This window comes from Hemiscyllium ocellatum, chromosome 28, assembly GCF_020745735.1.
Source record: "Hemiscyllium ocellatum isolate sHemOce1 chromosome 28, sHemOce1.pat.X.cur, whole genome shotgun sequence".
Taxonomy (NCBI): domain Eukaryota; kingdom Metazoa; phylum Chordata; class Chondrichthyes; order Orectolobiformes; family Hemiscylliidae; genus Hemiscyllium; species Hemiscyllium ocellatum.
In genome coordinates, this window is record NC_083428.1 from 4929797 (window position 1) to 4949959 (window position 20163).

General features: G+C 42.4%; 1 protein-coding gene across 4 annotated transcripts in view; it reads left to right on the forward strand.

Annotated features, from left to right (window-relative positions):
- The first annotated feature begins 918 nt into the window (after positions 1–918).
- Positions 919–20163, forward strand: part of gatad2ab (GATA zinc finger domain containing 2Ab) — a 139507-nt gene continuing 120262 nt past the window's right edge. For 3 of the 4 annotated variants that reach the window (XM_060846282.1, XM_060846287.1, XM_060846283.1), the window contains exons 1-2: positions 919–1380; positions 4400–4487. In XM_060846282.1, the coding sequence (XP_060702265.1) occupies positions 4480–4487 (8 nt within the window). In that variant the 5' untranslated portion in view covers positions 919–1380; positions 4400–4479. The remainder of the gene's footprint in view (positions 1381–4399; positions 4488–20163) is intronic. The other variant, XM_060846285.1, reaches the window with a different exon arrangement.

Below are 20163 nucleotides of genomic sequence, written 5' to 3' on the forward strand. Positions count from 1 at the left end.
TCCATCGTCTACGCTGGGTTCTGGCCATCCATCGTCTACGCTGGGTTCTGGCCATCCGTCGTGTACTCCAGGATCTCACCACCCATCATTATCCTTTGCTTTGGTAAGTCCTTCCAAAACCCCTAAGTGGACTTATCTTTTCAAAGAGAGCTGCCCCATATGAAATGGGGAGGTTTTACAGGTGCCATCATGGAGAACTGGATGAATCAAAGCACTAATTTTGGCCAAGAGTGGGTTAAAGTCAATGACCCTACTCTTGACCCTAATTGAGCATTGTTAGAGGGACTCAGTGGATTGTGGGAAAGGGCCGTGTTAATCACTTCGGGAAACCCCACAGTTGACAGCCAAGCCCTCCCCCTACCTTTCAAACTAACTTGATGATCTGGCCTCGCCCCCTCCCTCATGATTGACCCATATTGTGAGTCCTGGCTCTGCTACTGGTTGAAGCGGATGCCAATCAGCCCGTCCCCCGCACGCCGCGCACCAATTAAGGGTGTTGACTGACGTCACCGAGGCGGTGGGCGTATCCCTTGACGATCCATTATTGGTCAATCCTGAAGGCAGCCGCATAGCTGATTGGGCTATCGGACGTCAGTCAAACATCCGGTTGCCCGCCTGCCGCCCTAACGCAACAACGTCCTACCCTTCTACCACGATGATTGGTTCGTTCTCCCGCAGACCTGCATAACCATTGGACATAATTGGTGTCCGTCATCAGCCACCCACGTGCGGAACCATCACGTTCGGATGACGCCTGACGCGGAGAGCCCACCCCCTTCTCCGGATTTGTATTGGTCAAACCTGGAACAAAGGCAGAGATGATTGGGCAATTGCGGTGCCAATCAGCACGCCGGCTGCCCGGCAGCAAGATCGGTTGAGCTAGACCCGGAAGTCGGCCTCCATTTTAACCATTGTTACGGTGGAAGGAGGGGGAGATTCGGGTCATCGCTCATAGCAACGGGAACCGGGCAAGAAAAGAAATAAAATATCCCCCTTCCCTTCCAATCCCAGCTTAACCCCCCTCCATTGCGATCTAATTATATTTTTTAATTGATTCCCATAAAGAGAAAAAAAACCCTATTTTTTTAAAAAAAGAATTACAATGGCGGTTATGAAGCCCGAGGCCTAACTTCACTCCTGAAGCCTCGGGATCGAGTAGGTGGTTAGCCCGTACCGGCGCGCTTCGATCCCGGGGTCCATGAGGCGCTGAAGCTGAAGGGATTTTTTTCTTTTGAGGAAAAGAAGAAAATAAAGGAAACAAATCAAAACAAAAGACACAGATATCGCCCGGAGCTCCCTCCAACCGCCCCCCCCTGCAACAACCACCCACCCAGCCCCCATCAAATAATCACTGGAGGGAGGTAATCAGCCAAGTAACAGGTATCAGAATAAGATTCCAACTCGATATTTATTGCTTGTTCTGTGTTTTAAAGTAGCTTGGGACAACAGTTCCATATTCGAGAGAAATGAATGCCTGTTGCACATTGTTGGTTTTGACAGATGGAATGTGGGAGAGTTAAGACCGCAAAGCAATCCAACTTTCTTTTTTATGGAGGGGTCGTGATGGGTGGAGGCTATAATGAACGTCTAATTTTGTTTGAAAACTTTTTTGTTTAAAGCCTGAAGTTTGTTGTTTGAGGCTTATAGCTATTTAAAAGTTTTAGTGAGAGCTTCATTTTGATACTTTCTTTAAGAAAGATTATTTATTACAAGGTTTTACTTTGTCAACAGTTTTGAGATTTTACTTCCCTTTGTGTTTGCCATGTCAAGTGTGTGTACATTGAGTTTTGCTTTGTAAATTTCAAGTTATTCAATCATGCAGGATTGTAAGAGTTTCCAAATTTGTAAATTATTTGGGAAATACACAAGTGTTTATGTAGTCTATCCTGTTTTCCAAAAGTGAAAATTTTAATATGGGCCTTACAAATTTGTTTAGTGACAAATAGTTGCCTTGATGGTAATGGGTTGAGATGATTCTCTGCAACTGCTTAGGCTTGAATGGAGAGAGAAATGCAGATCTTTCAAGCTTGAGAACCTCTGGGAGCTCTTAGAGAACAAAAGTACAGTTAGTCTTAGTGCAAAATTGACATATGGACACTACAATCAGCATTAAACACTATACTCGAAGTAATGCAAGTAAGGACTGTACAGAAATATTTCACAAAACATAGCGTTCATCACCACCGAGTTGCTTTGGAGCAATGTTCCACAATTGTTGCAGGCCTTTGTTTAAGGCTTAAGTGTCCAGTGTTTTGTATGGGGAATCATAAAGGTGTGTTGTGACAAGTTTAATTATGATATGGTGTCCTGTCACAATTTTTACTCAGCCAAAAGACTTTTACATTCCTCTATCTTCTGTCTAGGGTATAATATTTACAAATGTAGACCTTACCTGTTGGGAATTTTGGTGTTGAATTTTTCATTGTATCATCTTTGCCTGCCACAGGAGAAAGGTGTGGTGTCATCATTCAAGGTTGTGGTTGCCTTGGATGTCATCTGACAGGAAGCAAATGTTTTATTGACAATTATGGTACTTGATAGAGCTGTGAGACCCTTGTGCAGCTAAATCTATATGATTAGTTATTGACCTTTGACTTGAACGTTATTTGTAGCAACAGCTTGGTTACAGACTGATTTTTTTAAAAAAAAGTGTACAAGATATTAGTTTGCATAGTGAGGGTAAATAAGAGAACACTACTTCAAGTTAAGCAATGGTCAGTTCTCCCTTTGCTCTGATGTTCAGTAAAATGAAAGGTTGATTCACACTCTAGGTTGATGTCATTTTTATTTTGAGACACTAGATGAAGTCTCAATTTGCATAACTGATTGCAAATATTGCACATGTAGTCAGTGTTGAAGGCAGAGTAGGCTTTTATCCTGAAAACACGTGACTGTACTCACCTCAAATGTCAAAATTCAGAATTAGAGAGTTTCCCTTAAGTGCTGTTTCTTCTACTCCCACCCCCCAATATTGGGATCCTGTTTTTAAGATCTGAGATTGGCTTTCAGATTGTTACATTAAAATTTGAGTTGTCCAGTTAATGAGCAGTAATTGCGTGCTCTCTTGTTCATGGCAACTGCGCTCTTGTAGCATATACTCCAGAGAGCATTCAGTTGCATATTAATTGCTTTGCTCTATCTTAGAACACTTTGGTCTGACAAAGTTTGATGATCAAAGAATCTGATATGGCTATAATTGGCTAGATTGGATTGTCCTGCTTTTTATGGACAAGATGTATGTTACATTCTTGCCCGGATGTGGGTGATGCAACACTACTAGAATAGTTTGATTACAGCTGTAGCTAGTTCCAAAGCAATACAGCTGAAATATTGATAGGCCCCAATCACTTATTGCATCAAGTGTGCTCAGTATACATCAGTGACACAGTATGGTCTGAATCGAGTTGCTAAAGATCACAACCAGCTCTATTGGCTCTCAGGAGGGGGCCATGTTTGATTATCCACTTGGCATTCTGACAAAAGATTGCTAGTGTTACAACCTTGTCTCCTGCACATTGGGTTGTGCCATTATTTTGGATGGGAATGTTATTTGATTGTTCTGTATGACAGGATGTGGCAAAGGGAATTCTAATTTTAGGAACTAACTCAGCAGCTCTTCTCTTCACCTAACTGTTCTTTCCCATGCCAACCAAATCCATGTACTTGATATTTCAGGTGCAGTTTTATCAAATTATCTTGTTTATGCTGAGGCATAGTTCTGTACCTGAACCCACCATTAAAATCTGTGGGTGGTTTTAATGAACTATTGAGCTCTGCTGCCAATCAGTACTTACCTTTGTGTAAAATGACAATTGTATGTCAAACACTGCTACCACACGATTTGGAATGTCGGTGTTGGACTGGGGTGTACAAAGTTAAAAATCTCACAACACCAGGTTATAATCCAACAGGTTTAATTGGAAGCACTAGCTTTCGGAGCGACGCTCCTTCATCGGTGACTATCACCTGATGAAGGAGTGTCGCTCCGAAAGCTAGTGTACTTACCTAGTGTTGTGTGATTTTTAACTGCTGCCACAAACAGTGTAGTCAGTGGGAAGGGAGTTTGTCAAATTGGTTTTGATTTCTTGATATATTTATATGGTCCAATATGCAATTCGGAATCATACAGCCCAGCTAACTTCCACTTGAGCAAACTGAACCTTACTTTACATTCATTTTTTTCGTGCTGAATCTGGTGCGCATGCACTCGCGCGCTCTCTCTCTCTCCAGTCTACGGGATAACTTGTTAATCTGCTTGCATGTTTTGTTGTCAGCATTATTGTCGCAGTGTTAATATCTATCTTGATTTGACATTGAAATCTATTTTTGGTCTGGTTTGTTAAGTCTGATGTGAGCACACCAGTTGTGACCAGCTCAGTTATTTGTTTCTGTTATGCAGGTGTGACCAGTGGACAAGTGTGAGCAGAGGTGACTTCCCAAAACCAGCGATAACAGTGCTAGTGACTCACAAGTCCGAGTATGTTGAGGCGAGTAACCATGTGCCCCAGCATCTTGTTATTACTTCCTTAAACCTTGCTTTAGACCCACTGAAAACGGTGTTGTGCTGAATCTGGTCAGTGAATGACGGCAGTGAGGGTGGTTAGATAGATGTGGATGAAGCTGGTCTTGTATTTGCTTCTCTCTGATGTTGCAGTCCTATGCTTTAGTTTTCTTGTAAACTTTGCTCATGCATGTTCATATGGAGATGGTATCTATCCTTTATTGTTTTTCTCATCTCCATCTGTTATCCTCCCAACACCATTACTTGTCCAGAAAACATTGTTACTTGGTTGCAGTTTCATTTGCTGGTGTGGTGAAAGGCACCAAAACTAAACCTAAAGCTGTGTCTTTTCCAAAACTGAACATTTGTAAACACATTCCCTGTCCAGGTTAACCCCTCCATCCTTCTCCCAGCCTAGCAGGACTGAAGCTATTTCAAGCACTGTTGTTGCTGCTCAAGGGCCTAGACACACAGCCGGAAGTAGAGTACTGAACGTCTGTCTTGAGAATTCGTATCACTTCACGGCCTTTACCCAAGTGAACTGTGGGAGACAGACTTTGTTGTAAAGATTTTTTTATATGTCTGTGAAGAGTTGACTGCAGAGAAGGAAGTACTTGTGGCTTTTATGGCTTTTATGAACTCTGTGCCTGTGTGTGTCTTATTCTGGCAAGCACCTGAATGTGTCCAAAGGTAGACCTGAGTTTTATGGAAACATTTGGCAATGTGAAATCAGATATGAGAGAGAGCAGGTTGGATTCTCGGGATGGGTGGGTGTTATTCTCAGGACATTTCATGGACTGCGTGGTTAGCTAATCTGACTTGTCGTTGGTTTAGGGAGCCAAAATCTGCCACATCTCCTACTCCTGGTACTCTTCAGTGCCTCCTGACAGGAAGGAAGTGGATGGGTGGGGGTGTGTGGTTAGAACAGAATCAACCTCTTATGTGATCTTCTGTTAGCCAAATCACTCTATGAAAGTTTTTGGGTGAGGTGCATACTTAAGACAAGCTACAAGGCAAGGAGATAATTGAAATGGATCCATTAGGGCTCAGTACCTCGAGGTGGAAAGGATGGAAAACTGTAATTCCAGGCTTTCACATTGATGATTCAAATCAATTTTGTCAGAGCATAGAAACCTAACAATACCAGACAATGACCATCTCCATTAAGGGACAATCTAACCATTAGTCCTTATCTTTCAATGGCTGGACCATTGTTGAATCCCCCACTGACAATTTCCTAAGGATTACCATTGACCAGAAACGGAATGGAACTAGCCATCTAAATAGTGGTTAAAGGAGCTAGTTAGAGGTTAGGAAATCTGTTTTGAATATCTCATCTGACTTTCCAAAGCCTGCCATTATGTAGAAGGAACGAGTCAAGAGTATGGTGACACACACTAGATATTATGACTGTTATTTGACAGTGTATTTTGGGCAGCAGTTAGTGCATTCAGTTGTTGTCATTGATTTCCCTTGGTTATTGAAGATGGTTGTTTCTTGCTTACATAGTCATCTGTTATATATTTTAGTCTGGTTGTGAACCCTGATTGCAGAACTCCATGGCTGTCTGCATTGTGGGCAAGGATGAATTCTCTGATTTTATTGGGGTCAATCCAGTCTGTCTAGTAGTCTTGCTCTTTGACATATCTGCCTGTGTTCTTTGTTCGAAGGAACCAATGCTATTACTTGGTCACCAGGTAGTTTGTTCTTCTTCCCTGTCTGTGGTGAAAATACCACATTTCCTGAGGTTTCCCCTCAAGGTGTCCATGAGCCCTAATCGCAGCCTTCCTTGCAAGTGGTGTCTAGTTTAAATTGTGAATACATTGTTGTGAGTATTTAGATATCCATTCATACTCTGGCATTTAACCTTTAGTTTTAGGATTTATAATATTTCCTCTAGAGAATTGGGTAGATGTAATTAAAGCAACCTTGGAGGTTATTACACTTCGAATCACTGAAGTCAGGGAGGATCCCAGATGCCTGAAAAATAGCATATGTAAGATCCTGTTGAAGAAGGGAGGAAGGCAGAAGATGAGAAGTTATAGGCCAGTCAGCCTGACCATGGTCGTTGGTCAGATGATAGAGTACATTATTAAGGCTGAGATTGCAGAGTACTTGGAAGTGTATGGTAAAATAGGGCCGAGTCAGCACGGTTTCATCAAGGCAAGTTGTGCCTGACAAATCTGTTAGACATCTTTGAGGAGTTAATGAGCAGGTTAGACAAAGTAGGGCCAGTGGCTGTGTTCTGTTTCGATATCCAGAAGATCTTTGACAAGGTGTTGTACAGGATGCTGCTAAATATGATAAGATTAGGGCAGCACGGTGGCACAGTGATTAGCACTGTTGTCTCACAACACCAGAGACCTGGGTTCAATTCCCGCCTCAGGCGACTGACTGTGTGGAGTTTGCACATTCTCCCCGTGTCTGCGTGGGTATCCTCCGGGTGCTCCGGTTTCCTCCCACAGTCCAAAAATGTGCAGGTTAGGTGAATTGGCCATGCTAAATTGCCTGTAGTGTTAGGTGAAGGGGTAAATGCAGGGGAATGGGTTTGGGTGGGTTGCGCTTCGGCGGGTCGGTGTGGACTTGTTGGGCCAAAGGGCCTGTTTCCACACTGTAAGTAATCTAATCTAATGACATGGTATTAGGGGGCAAGGTACTGGCATGAGTGGTGGATTGGCTGACTGGCAGAAGGCAGAGAGTAGGAATAAAGGGGTCCTTTTCAGGGTGGAAGTTGGCGACTAGTGGAGTTCTGCAAGGGTCTGTGTTGGGACCACCACTATTCATGTTTTACATTAACAATCTGATCAAAGGGACTGAGAGCATTGTTGGTAAGTTTGCAGATGACACAAAGATAGGAGAAGGACAGGTAGTGTTGAGGAGGCAGAGAGACTGTGGAAAGATTTGGACAGCTAGGAGAATGGTGGCAGATAGATTACAATATGGACAAATGTGAGGTTGTGCACTTTGGTAGGAAGAATAGAGGCATCAACTATCAATAGGGAAAGACTTTGGAAATCTGAGGCACAAAGGGATTTGGGAGTCCTAGTTCAGGATGTTTGAAATGTAAGTTGGCAGTTAGAAGGTGAAGTAATTTCTTTTTTTAAAAGTCGTTCCTGGGACATGGGCATCACTAGCTGGACCAGCAGAAATTGCCTGTTTCTAGTTGTCCCTTGTGAAGATGATAATGGACTGCCGCCTTGAACTGCTGTAGTTTTAGTTGTTGTAAGTTGACCCACAATGCCATTAGGGAGGGAATTCCAGGATTATGACCCATTGACAGTGAAGGACCGGTGATTAATTTCCAAGTCAGGATGGTGAGTGACTTGGACAAGGACTTGCTGATGTTGGTTTTTCAGGTATCTGGTGCCCTTGTCCTTCTATATGGAAGTGGTTATGGGTTGGAACATGCTATCCATTGATCTTTGAAATTCTGCAGTGTACCTTGGAGATGATACATATTATTCTACTGAGCAACGGTGATGGGAGTCGATGCTTGTGAATGTGGTACTAATCAAGCAGACTACTTTGTCCTAGATAGTGTCAAGTTTAAGTGTTGTTAGAGCTGCACCCATCCAGGCAAGTGGGGAGTATTCCATCACACTCTTGGCTGCTGTTTTGTAGATGTGGACAGGCTCTGGGGAGTTGAGTGGTGAGTTACTCATTGCAGTATCCGCGTCTCTGACCTGTTCTTGTAGCTAATGTGTTTATGTGCCGAGTCCAGTTGAGTTTCTGGTCAATGCTAACCCCCAGGATGTCAACAGTGGGGAACTCAGTAATGGTAACATCATTGAATATCAAGAAGTGGTGGTTAGATTTCTCTTATTGAAAATGGTCATATCATCGCCCGACATTTGTGTGGTGTGAATGATAGTTGCCACTTGTCAGCCTAAGCCAGATATTGCCAATTTCTTGTTGGTTTTGAACGTGGACAGCTTCAGTATCTAAGGAGTCCCAAGCGGAATTGAACGTCATGCAATCAATGGGAAACATTCCCGCTTCTCAGCTTGTGATGAACGGAAGGTCATTGGGGCAGCTTGAGTATGATTAGGCCTAAGACACTATCCTGAAGATCTGCTGAGGTGACTGATCTCCAACAATCACAATCATCTTTCTATGTGCCAAGTATTACTCCAAACAGTGGAGTGTTTGTTCTGTGATACCCATTGTTTCCAGTTTTGCTAGGACTCCTTGATGCCGCACTGAGTCAAATGTGGGCCTTAGTGTCACTCTCACCTAACCTCTGGAATTCAGCTCTTTTGTCCATTTTGAATCAAGACTGTAATGAGGTCAGGAACTGAGTGGCCCTGGCAGAACCTAACCTGGGCATCACTGAGCAGGTTATTGCTGAGCAGGTGTTAATTGATTGCGCTATTGATGAAACCTCCCATCACTTTACTGATGATTGAGAGTAGGTGGATGAGGGAGTAATTGGATGGTTTGGCTTTGTCGTTTTTGTGTACAGGACATACCTGGGCAAATTTCCACATTGTTGGGTAGATGTGAATGTTGTAAATGTACTGGAAGAGCTTGGCTAGGAGTTCAGCATGTTCTGGAACATACATCTTCAGTACTGTTGCTGAAATGTTGTCAGGAGTCTTTGCCATATCCAGTGTCTCTAATCATGGAGCAAATCAAACTTAATGAGGACTGGCATCTGTGATACAGGGGACCGCAGCAGGAGGCTGAGATGGATCGTGAAATTTTCACAACCTTACCTTTTGTACTGATGTGTTTCATCTCTTCTGTCATTGAGGATGGAGATATTTGTGGAGTTGTTTAATTGCCCACCATCATTCATGACTGGATGTGGCAGGATTACAAAGCTTAGATCTGATTTGTTGGTTGTGGGATCTGTCTGTTGCTTACTGCTTATTCTGTTTGACACACAAGTGGACCTGTTTGGTAGGTTCGTTAGGTTGACACTTTTTTTTTAGGTATGCCTGGTGTTGCTTCTGCCATGTCCTGCTGCACTCTCCATTGAACATCCAATGTTACTGTTCATTTCAAGAGGGCATGAATAAAAGCACAGGGGAATGCTAACGGGTCTGTAAAAGGCTCTGCTTAGATAGTGTTTAGAATACTATGAGCAGTTTTGGGTCTTGAGGAAGGCTTGCCTCATAAGGGGTCAAGAGGAGGTTTACAACAATGATCCCAGGGATGAAGGGCTTGTCGTATGAGGAGTGGTTGAGGACTCTGGGTCAGTTCTCACTGGAGTTTAGAAATATGATGGGAGATCTAATTGCAACTCAGAATACTGAGGGGCCTGGATAGAGTGGATGTAGAGAAGATATTTCCACTAGCTGGAGAAATTAAGACCTTAGGGCACAGCCTCAGAGTGAAGGGATGAGCCTTGAGATGAAGTGGAATTTCTTCAGCCAGAGTTGGAGTTTGTGGAACTCAATTGCCACTGAAGTTTATGGAGGCCAAGTAATTGATTGTCTTTAAGACAGAGACAGGTTTTTGATGAGTAAGGGGTTCGAGGGTTTTGGGGAGAAGGTAGATGAATGGAGTTGAGGAACACATCAGCCCTGTTTCCTGGGCTGAATGCCTTAATTCGGTTCCTATATCTTATGGTCGAAAGGATTGGGGCTATGCTGACTTAAGAGGTTAACATCCATAAAGATTTGATCATGAATTGTAAGTGGACTTCGCTAAAACATTACAGGCATGATATATTGAGTCTTTTATGTAAGGTCTGTGCACAGATATTTTTTCGCTTTGGGAATTTGAGTTAAATTAGTTTGAAAGCATTTGATAAATCCTGAAGAACTGTAAAATCCATTTGTTGTCAATCAAAGGAGGAATTTTACGAGGGAGTGCTTCACTTAAAGATCTGTTCTAGGTCATCCCTAAGGATGCTGGTGTTGCTATGGTTCACAGTTGGAGCTGAGGGAGGTTCTCTGGTTTCAGTTTTCAGGATATTTGCTGTGAGTTAGTTATAGCTTGAAGTTGGTGAGTGCAGCTCACTCAAAGACAGTCATATTAAATGACAGTTAGGTTCGTATGGTAAGCAGACAGAAAGCTAACTTTATAATTACTGACATGGAATATTGGTGAGGCTTATTCTCTAGTTGAATGTTTGGTGAGGGAACTGAAATTGGAAGAATCTCGAGAGATACAGTGAGTCTTGTGGCAAAAGAAAAGCACCTCGCAGATTGGCTTAGAAATTTTAAAAGAGCAACCAGAACAAGGGATCAACATCTAAGAGGGAAAAAACAGGAACATTTTGCATCTGAAAACTGCCAGACTGAGGAAAATTAGTTTTCAGGGGACTGTGGGATATTTTCTATCCTAATATAGAAGCAAATGGATCTAAGACATCATAAAGCATAGGAGATTCCTTGGGACAATCAGAATTAATTCTAACATAGTAACTCTATATTGTTTATAATGCACACAATAACCTTTGTGTTTTAATTTATTTTACAATTTATTGTTCAGTTGTTTTAAACCAGATGTTGAGGTTTCTTTCTGAATGTTGATGGTCCTCAACTGGATTATAACTACATGTATGTCTTGGGGATTTTATCATATGTGCTACATGTTCACTTCATCTGAGCTGTGCACTCTGACTTCCAGGAATTTTTGTTGTTTTAAGTACAGTAGCCATCCAACTCCTCCCCCACAGAAGCCTGAAATCGCACATAGGAACAAACCCATTCACTTAAATGGGAAACGTACCTTTCCTGCAGCCTCTTGGTCCCTGGTTCTGGAAGGTTCTCTATAATATATTAGGGCTGCGGAAAACAATTCCGTGGATACAGGGGGTTGCCCTGTGCTATACATCAGTGTTGAGGGTGGAACGGTGGCTCAGTGAGTAGCATTGCTGCCTTAAAGCACCAGAGACACAGATTCAATTCCACCCTCATGCGACTGTCAATGTGGAATCTGAACATTCTCTCCATGTCTGTGTAGGTTTCCTCAAAGTGCTCCAATTTCCTGTCACAGTGCGAAACGTGTACATTAGGTGGATTGCTTATGCTAAATTGCTCATAGTGTCCAGGGATGTGCAGGTCAGGTGGTTTAGCCATGGGAAATGCAGGGATACAGGATAGGTTGTTGGGTATGGGTCGGATGCTCTTTGGAAGGTTAGTGTGACCTTGATGGGCCAGGTGACCTGCTTCCATACTGTAGGCATCCTATGATTCTGTGACCGCTGTTGATGTCTACGATTTTCCAAATGCATCTTGTGCAGAATTTGTCCAGTTGCTTAATGCACCTTGAATGGATAGCCATGTTTCACGAACATATGGGAGAGCATGTACTACCAAAGCTTTGTACCCAAGGTTTTTGTTGCACATCTGATTCGAGCTCCTGTTTTGAAGCCACCCTTAACATCAATAATTTGTGTTTGTTTATATGCACATTTAATGAAGACATCGTACACAAGATGCTCCCCCTGGCTAGAAAGGCCAAGACTAGGTACAAACTCAGCATAAGGAGTCAGCCATTTAGAACTAGGATGAGGAGAAATTTCTTCAGTCAGAAGACCAAAAATCATTGAACATCTCTATCCCAAGATGTTCAGTTATTGATTGTATTCAAGTCTGAGAATGATGGATTTTTATAAAAGAAATGCAAAAAGGCAGGGAAGTGGAGTTTAAGTGAAATATCAGTCATGTTCTAACTGGGTGTAGCAAGGTTATGGTTTCAATTTCTTTTAAAACCACTATTTATAATTTGGTGTTGAGTATCAGCACCATTGGGATGGGTAATTTCCTGAACTTACTCATCTGGCACTTTCATAGAATCTTAGAGTCATAAAGCATGGAAATAAACACTTTGGTCCAACCAGTTCATGTTGACCATGTTCCCAAACTAAACTCACTACACTTACCTGCGTTTGGCCCAATTCCCTCCAAACCTTTCCTGTTCGTGTAGTTATCCAAATGTCTTTTCAACTTTTTAACTGTACTTGCATTCGCCACTTCCTCTGGCATTTCATTCCACACATCAACCATTATCTGTGTAAAGAACATTGCCCCTCATGTAAAAAAGTTGCCCCTCATATCCTTTATAAATATGCCCCTTGGTTATGACCTTCCCCACCTTTGGAGAAAGACCTTTGCTATTCACCTTATCTATGCCCCTTATGATTTTATAAGCCTCCATAAGGTCACACCTCAATCTCCAGTGAAAAACATCCTAGCCTATCCAGCCTCTCCTTATAACTCAAACCTCCATTCACAGCAACATCCTGGTAAACCTTTTCCAAACTTTTTCCAGTTTAATAATATCGTTCCTGTAACAGGGTGACCAGAACTGCATGCAGTACTCCAAAAGAGACTTCTGCATTACGTTCCAGAATTCCTATGATGCAGAAAGAGGCCATTCGGTCCGTCGAGTCTGCACTGACCCTTTGAAGAGCATCCACCCAGACCCACTACACTGTATTCTATCCCTGTAACCCTGCATTTACTGTGGCTAACCTGCAATTATGCGTACACTGGGCCAATATTTAGCATGGCTAACCTGCACATCTTTGGACTGAAACTGCAGCACCCAGAGGAAACCCAAACAGCCACTCAGGTCTAGGTTTGAACACAGCTCCCTGATGCTGTGAGACAGCAGTGCTCACCTCTGAGCCACCGTGGCACCCCATAAAGGGAGCACCAAACTACTCTTCAAATTTCTGTAATCCAAACTATAAAATCTCATCATTCCCCAAGTCCCCACATAGCTGCACACGCATGCAAAAATACATCTGGATTTTACATTTGCTTAAAATAAAGCAAATAACTGCTGGGGATCTCTGAATCAAAACAAATTGTTGGAGAAATTCTGCAGCATCTGTGCAGAGAAAGCAAAGTTAATGTTTCGCATCAAATGATCCTTCTTCAGAACTGATAGTTGCTAAATAAACAAGTGTATCCTGTATATGCTGATGGTGGAATTGGAGTCCAGACAGGTAGACAAAGGATGGTTTTCAGCACAGCCAGCCCATTTTCACCCAGTCAAACACCAGCAGTGAAATGGAAAGCAATGAAGATATACACGGTGAAAGAGGTGACTAGTATTCTTGTTGGAGGGAACAGCAAAACACCTTCAGGATAGGCATTCCTCAAAGAGACATGGCAGTCAGTTAACCACAATGCAGGAGCAAATTACTGCAGATGCTGGAATATGTACTGCAAACACCAAATGCTGGCCACCACAGCGGGTCAAGCAGTGTCCATGGAGAAAGACCAAGTTAACGCTTTGAGTCTAGGTGACTCTTCAGGTCTCCATTGTCAGCTTTTCTTTCTCCCTGGCTTATTATCATTCATCCCTTTGCTTCCCACCCAGGCTGCATCTCCACCTAACCCCTCACTCCTTCCCCGTCCCCACCCCTTGTATACCACCTTGCCCAGCTGTCCTCAGTTCTCAAGAAGGTCACTAGACTCAAAATGTTAACTCTTCTCTCTCTCCATAGATGCTGCCAGACATCCTGAGTTCCTCCAATTTTTGTTTTCTCTGTGTTTATGCTACTTGATAAATCGAATTGCCCATTGATTCCATCCCTCCTCCGTGGCCATTGTCTAATTTTGAACCAAATACCACAAAATCTTCTCATCCCATTGTCATTAAAACTCCCATCCAAGTCTTATCATCATCCCAACTATTTTAATACTCCCCTGACCAACTCTCAATTACTGCTGTCCAATAATTTTTACTTTCGTGCAGTCCCATGGAGTGAGGAGATTATGTGCCATGCAGTCCAAGTAAGAACAAATGGATAAAGGGGAAGAGAAATGAGTGAGGCTGTTAGAGATAAAGGTGAAGTCAGTGAAATGAAAAGGGAAGGTGATAGACCAAGGGGGAAACTGCATTTTAAAAAAAATGCAAAATCCACCTTCAGCAAAAACAGTTAGTCATTTATCAATGTGTTGGTCAGTCCATGGTTGATAAGGAGTTATGGATCGCTTTGAGCAGTTTGTTGCTGTGCCTTCAGCCATATCATCTGCCTTGCCTTCAAGCTGGTCGCACCTTGCTGAAGCAGTCATTGCTGTCTTGAGTGGTCTTGTGTCCTTTCTTAGCAACTGTTTGAGGTATTACTTCAAATAAGCATTCAGGTTATCTTTTTAGAATGTTTACACTGGCCATCCTATGATCTTTAACTGGTCATGAGCCAGGAAAAAATGCAGTTCAGAAGTCGAATGTTTGACATTCTGTTGCAGTGATGTGTTTTGTGTAGTGGCAGTGCAAGGATGGTTATCTTTTTTCTCAGGATGCCTGCCTTTTGTTGGTGTGCTAGTCCGTTCCGGTGATGTGCAGGATGGCAGTGCTAATATAGTACAGTCTTCAGCTTTCTTAGGTGTTAGCAGTACATTATCCAGATTTTCAAGCCATAGAGGAGTGTCAGTAAGACAAATACCTTGTATACTGCAGGTTTTGTCTTCATGGAATGGTTAGTGCAGACTTAACTGAGAAGCTTCTCAAAAAAGATTATGTACGCTATCCTAAGTAGGATCTCCAAATCTGTGGTTGCTGGCTGGGACTTGTGGCTACCAAGGTAGCTGAGTTGTTGACTACCTCAAGGCTGATTCGCAGCCATGATGCTGGGCAAACTTAGTGACAGGCACACCTTTGTCTGGAGAAGGACCTTTGCCTTATCAGCATTCATATACCAGTGACTATAGCTTACCAGAGTCTTTGCTGTCCAGATCCTTCCTTACACGCCCATTTCATTTGTGTCTATTAATCATAGAATCATATTCCTACAGTGTGGAAAACAGGCCCTTCAGCCCAGGAAGTCGACGTCGACCCACCAAAGAGTAACCAACCCAAACCCATTCCCATACGCAATTATCCTATATTTACCCCTGACTAATGCGCCCCTGCACATTATGGGCAATTTAGCATGGCCGATTCACCTGGCCTGCACATCTTTGGATTGTGGCAGGAAGCTGATCCAGACAGGGGGAGAATGTGCAAACTCCACACAGGGTTCCTGGCACTGAGAGACAGTTGTGCTAACCACTGAGTCACCATGAACAGTAACTAATATCTCAAGTTTTAAATTGTCATTGCCTTATTGACATCTCTTCATGGTTTTGTCCCTGTCACTAACCTCCACGCCTGTATATTTCATGCCAACAACTCTAAATTTGAATATTGTTGAAAGAAAACATGCTTTGTTGAAGCTTTTTTCTTGCACTTATCAGGACAATTGTCACAATACTGGTTTAGGGGCAAAGCAAAACTTAAAGTCCTTGAGAAGAGAGTGCTGATTAATTGACCAATAGACTCTGATTGACACAGGCAATGCCATGGAGTACCCATTAATGCTGATAGATGTTTCAGGCAGTATGGTGGCTTAGTGGTGAGCACTGTTGCCTCTCAATGCCAGGGACCCAGGTTCAATGCCATCCTTGGGTGACTGTGTGGAGTTTGCACATTCTCCCCTTGTCTGCATGGGTTTACTCCCACAATCCAAATATATGCAGGCATGGGAGTTGCAAGGTTACAGGGATAGAGTAGGGGAAGAGGGTCTGGGTGGAATGCTGTGAGAGGGCCATTGTGAACTTCGTGGGCCAAATAGCCTGCTATTGCACTGTAAGGATTCTATGACCTCACTGCTAGGTGTTATTTAAATTTTAAACCAAGTAGGTTGACTCTGTTTGGTCAAAGCATTGACCTGAGAAATGAGCCAGTGTGGGGCTAATTTGTTAAGTTGAAACAGGCACGGTGCATGTGCATGTTCTTTGTCTGCAAAAGCAGGGTCCTTTGAAATGATATATGTAGTTTCCAGTAACACAAGCATATACACTGCAAGCCTAACTGACAATCCTAAATTAGCTGTCAATGTAATTCTTCACATAAACAGAATTATTTAACAAATGCTGCCCAATTGTTGAATCATGTCAAATTTTGGACACTTGCAATTTTGAAAGCATGGGCTGGTTGGGTACAGTCAATACCTTGTTAGTGTGAAGAGCTGAAGGACCATGCTGTTTGATACAATCGCCAGTCTGTGAGAAGTACAGCCTACAGTGTCACACTGGCACTGAAAGTCATTTGCCACATTACACATTTGCCTGATGGGCAGAATAACTTTCTGGCTTGATGGCAGGGTGCTATTAATGGCACGTGCCACTTCTGGTGTTGTTGCATAGCAACAGCATGAAACAGCTACCATCTATTGCTCAATGTTCAAGGTACCTTACCACTAATGTGAGGTTTATTAGGCATCTTTCAGGCCCAGACATCACCACGTTAGGGCCTTTGAATTTGCACATTATACAGCAATAAATGACCCTTATTCCTGAGGATGGCTTTGTTGAACCCCTATTTCAGCATCTTCTGTGCTTCCAAACTCCATTTGTCTCTTATTGCTGTGTGTCACTGAAAAATATTGCTGGACATTTTTTTTCAGGTCACTTGCCCTGAAGCTCCTTGCTTGGAAAATGGGGGATGCTGTCAGTCAGTGAGGCCAATGTAATGTGACTTAAAATGGCGTAGGACCTGTGCAGTGAACTTACAGATAAAGTTGGGTTTCACGAAGGCTGAGATTCCAGCAAAAAGGATTGTTTCAGTATTTGTGGCTGGAATCTAAAGATTTCAGTGTTGTATGGACTGGAGAGTCTACAGTACACAATGATTCCAAAGCTATTATTTAACACTCAAACTGAAATTAATCTAGTGTTTATGAGTGAACTGTGGGAGGAAGAGTATTCTGCCATCAAACATTCAACCATAAGTAGTGGTTGAAGTCACTTTGGTTAAAATGCATAGGAAAGAGTAGATGTTGAGAAAATGTTGTCCCTGTCTAGGGCATCTGGAGCACAAGATTGCAAAATAAGGATAAAGTGTTAGCCATTTAGGACATGTAGAAATTGTTTCACTGAAAGGCTCATGAAGTTTGAAATTCTTTGCCGCAGAGAGTTGTGAATTTTTGATTTTTGAGTATATTTCAAACAGGAGTCAATAGATTTTGGGTGCTAACTGAATTAAGGGATAACATGGAAAGGTAGTGATGTTTGGGGAGGAAATGGTCGAGTGGTATTATAATTGGGCTATTATTCCAGAAACTCACCTAATGTTCTTAGGACCTGGGTATGAATCTCATCACAGTAGATGTTGGAATTTGAATTCATCAAAAAAAAATCTGGAATTAAGAATCTGCCGAAGGGCATGATATCATTAGTGACCCAGATGGGCTTTTTCAACAATGTCCTTCAAGGAAGGAAATCTGCCATCGTCACCTGGTCTGGCCTACATGTGACTCCAAACCCCTAGCAATGTGATTGACTCTTAACCCTCTGAAATGGCCTAGCAAGCCACTCAGTTAGAGCTGAGCAATAAATGTTTGCCAGCCAATGGCGCCCACATCCCACGAGTAAATTCAAAAGATTTGAATTAGAAAAACAGCCATGATCTTATTGTCTGGCAAATGACCTCCTCTTGCTTCTGTTTCTAATGCTCAGTCTGAAGTATTAAAACAAGACCAAGTTGGTCTTTACATGTATATGGAGTTGCTATTTGAAATGGAGCAAGGAATCCCTGTATTATCCCAACAAATGTTGCCCATCTTCTCCATGATGCCCACCAACATCCCCTCAAATGAATTAACTGGCTTTTTTTAACTATTTGATTGCTTATGGGAATTGTTGTACACACACTGGCTGCTGTGCTGTCTTTAATGATAAGTGATTACACTTCAAGAGTAATATGTTGCCTGCAATGAGCTTTAGAGCATGCTGAGAAGATTATGAATACAGGTGGTTTTATTTAGTGGCAACAGAAAGAAAGTTAAAAAGTAATTTATTTGTTATCATGCGACAAAGCATGAACATGTAAATTAATTTAGGGTGTTCTTTCAATTCTTTGTAAAATTCAGGAGCTACCTTCTCTCAGCAGCAAGTATATATTCAGCACATTAAATTGTTCCATTTCTTTTGAGAGGACTAAAATGGCTGCCCAGGCATCCCCAACTCTGCTGATTTGACTGTGTCCTATCTGTGTACCTTTTTGCTGTTCCTCTGCTGCGGGCTGTTGAGTCAGAAGGGAAATTCCAACCCTTAGCTGCTAATTTTCTGCTCATTTGGCTTGGAGGTCAGTTTCTTTGTAGCCGTGATCTGCTTCAAAACAATAAATTTTCCAGGTAGTTGGGTGACACAAACATAGAGAATTTGCTGGCAGTGCAGTGTAGGGCTTTTTTTGTCAGATTTGAGAATTTTTTTTAGGAGGGACAACAATCAAAAAACAACAATCCTTTCTCTGCCACAAAGACCCTGTTCTTGAAATGTAACTTCACTGAAGCAGTCAGGTTTTCCCAATATGGCAAAATGCCAGTAGTTGTGATGCAATACCTGATTGACGGGAAAGGGAAACCGGCACTGGTTTCCGCACCCTTTCTGGTCCTGGGTGGCTTCTCATAGATCATTTCAGCCCCCTCAGCCAGAGGACTCCAGATGGTCGGGATTGGGAATGCACAGAATTTGAAGTTTAACCTAATTTTGCTACAAGCACTGACAGAAAAACGTTAACTTTTGGTTTCTGAACAGCCAGTAGTCATTGTAATGTTTAGGCTGTCATAATCTGTTTGATTTCAGTGACCTTATTGCTATAAAACAGACTTTCTTACATAGAATTCACAGTGGAGAAATGAACCATTTTGCCCAACAGGACTATACTTTGCGTATACTCCTGCTGCACATCATCATCCTCCTACTCTACTTTATCTAGGACTGTTTCTTTCACCTCCTGTATTTATTTAATTTTACCTTGAATACATTAGTCTGAACAACTCAAAGGCAGTGTTTTCCACACGACTTCCCACTAAGATCCCTTATCAAGGCTTGAACACTGTTGTGAGCCCTCACTGAGAACTGAGAGAGCAGTTGGACGCAGACCATGTCAAAAGGGGCCTGTTAGAGCAGGAACGCAGCTTTTCACTGCATTTGAAGCTTCATGGCAGCCAATGCTGCCTCAGAACTCAAGATCCCAAAATTTCAGCTCACAACTCACTTCTGGTCCTGACCCCCATTTTGGGAAGCACTGCCTTATGGTAATGACTTTCCCCTCTTAGCCAGCCTTTGATTATAGATCCTCCTGGATTCCTTATTGGATTTAATCGTGGCTGCTTCATACTTTATGGCCTGTAGTTTCTGATACCGCCTGCAAGCAGAAATTATCTGGTCAAATAACTTTAATGACCTCTTTCAAATGAACTCTACCTATTTTGTCTTTCCTCATAGTTGTAACTTTTCAATCCTTTTGTCATCAAAGTCAATCTTTCTTGATACTTTTACATAGCTTCTGTTATAAAATAAAGACCAAAGTTGTGCACAGTGCTCCCAAATGTTGCTTAACCAAGGTTGATTACCTAGAGTCACAGCTACAGCTTTTGTATCTGCCTCCCCATTTCCACAGGATCCTCGGTTGAAATTTAGCAGTTGAATTCCTATGAGTGCTAAAATTCTTGGTGCTTTGAAATTAATATTCTTAAACTTTTCCCGAGGAGCAGTTTATGGCTATAACAAAGGTCCGTGGTTATCATAGGGCCAACTGTTGGGACAGAAAATAATTTTGCAATGGGCTGAACTCTAGTTGAGAGTTGCTGTTTTAAAATTCAACCAGGTTTTGTCTGGCTTTTAGGAATGACCAGTTTGCTGTTTCTCTTCTAGTTTTGTCATTGGTGCCTGTCGGTCTCTGCTATACAGTAAAGAGACCAGTTGCAA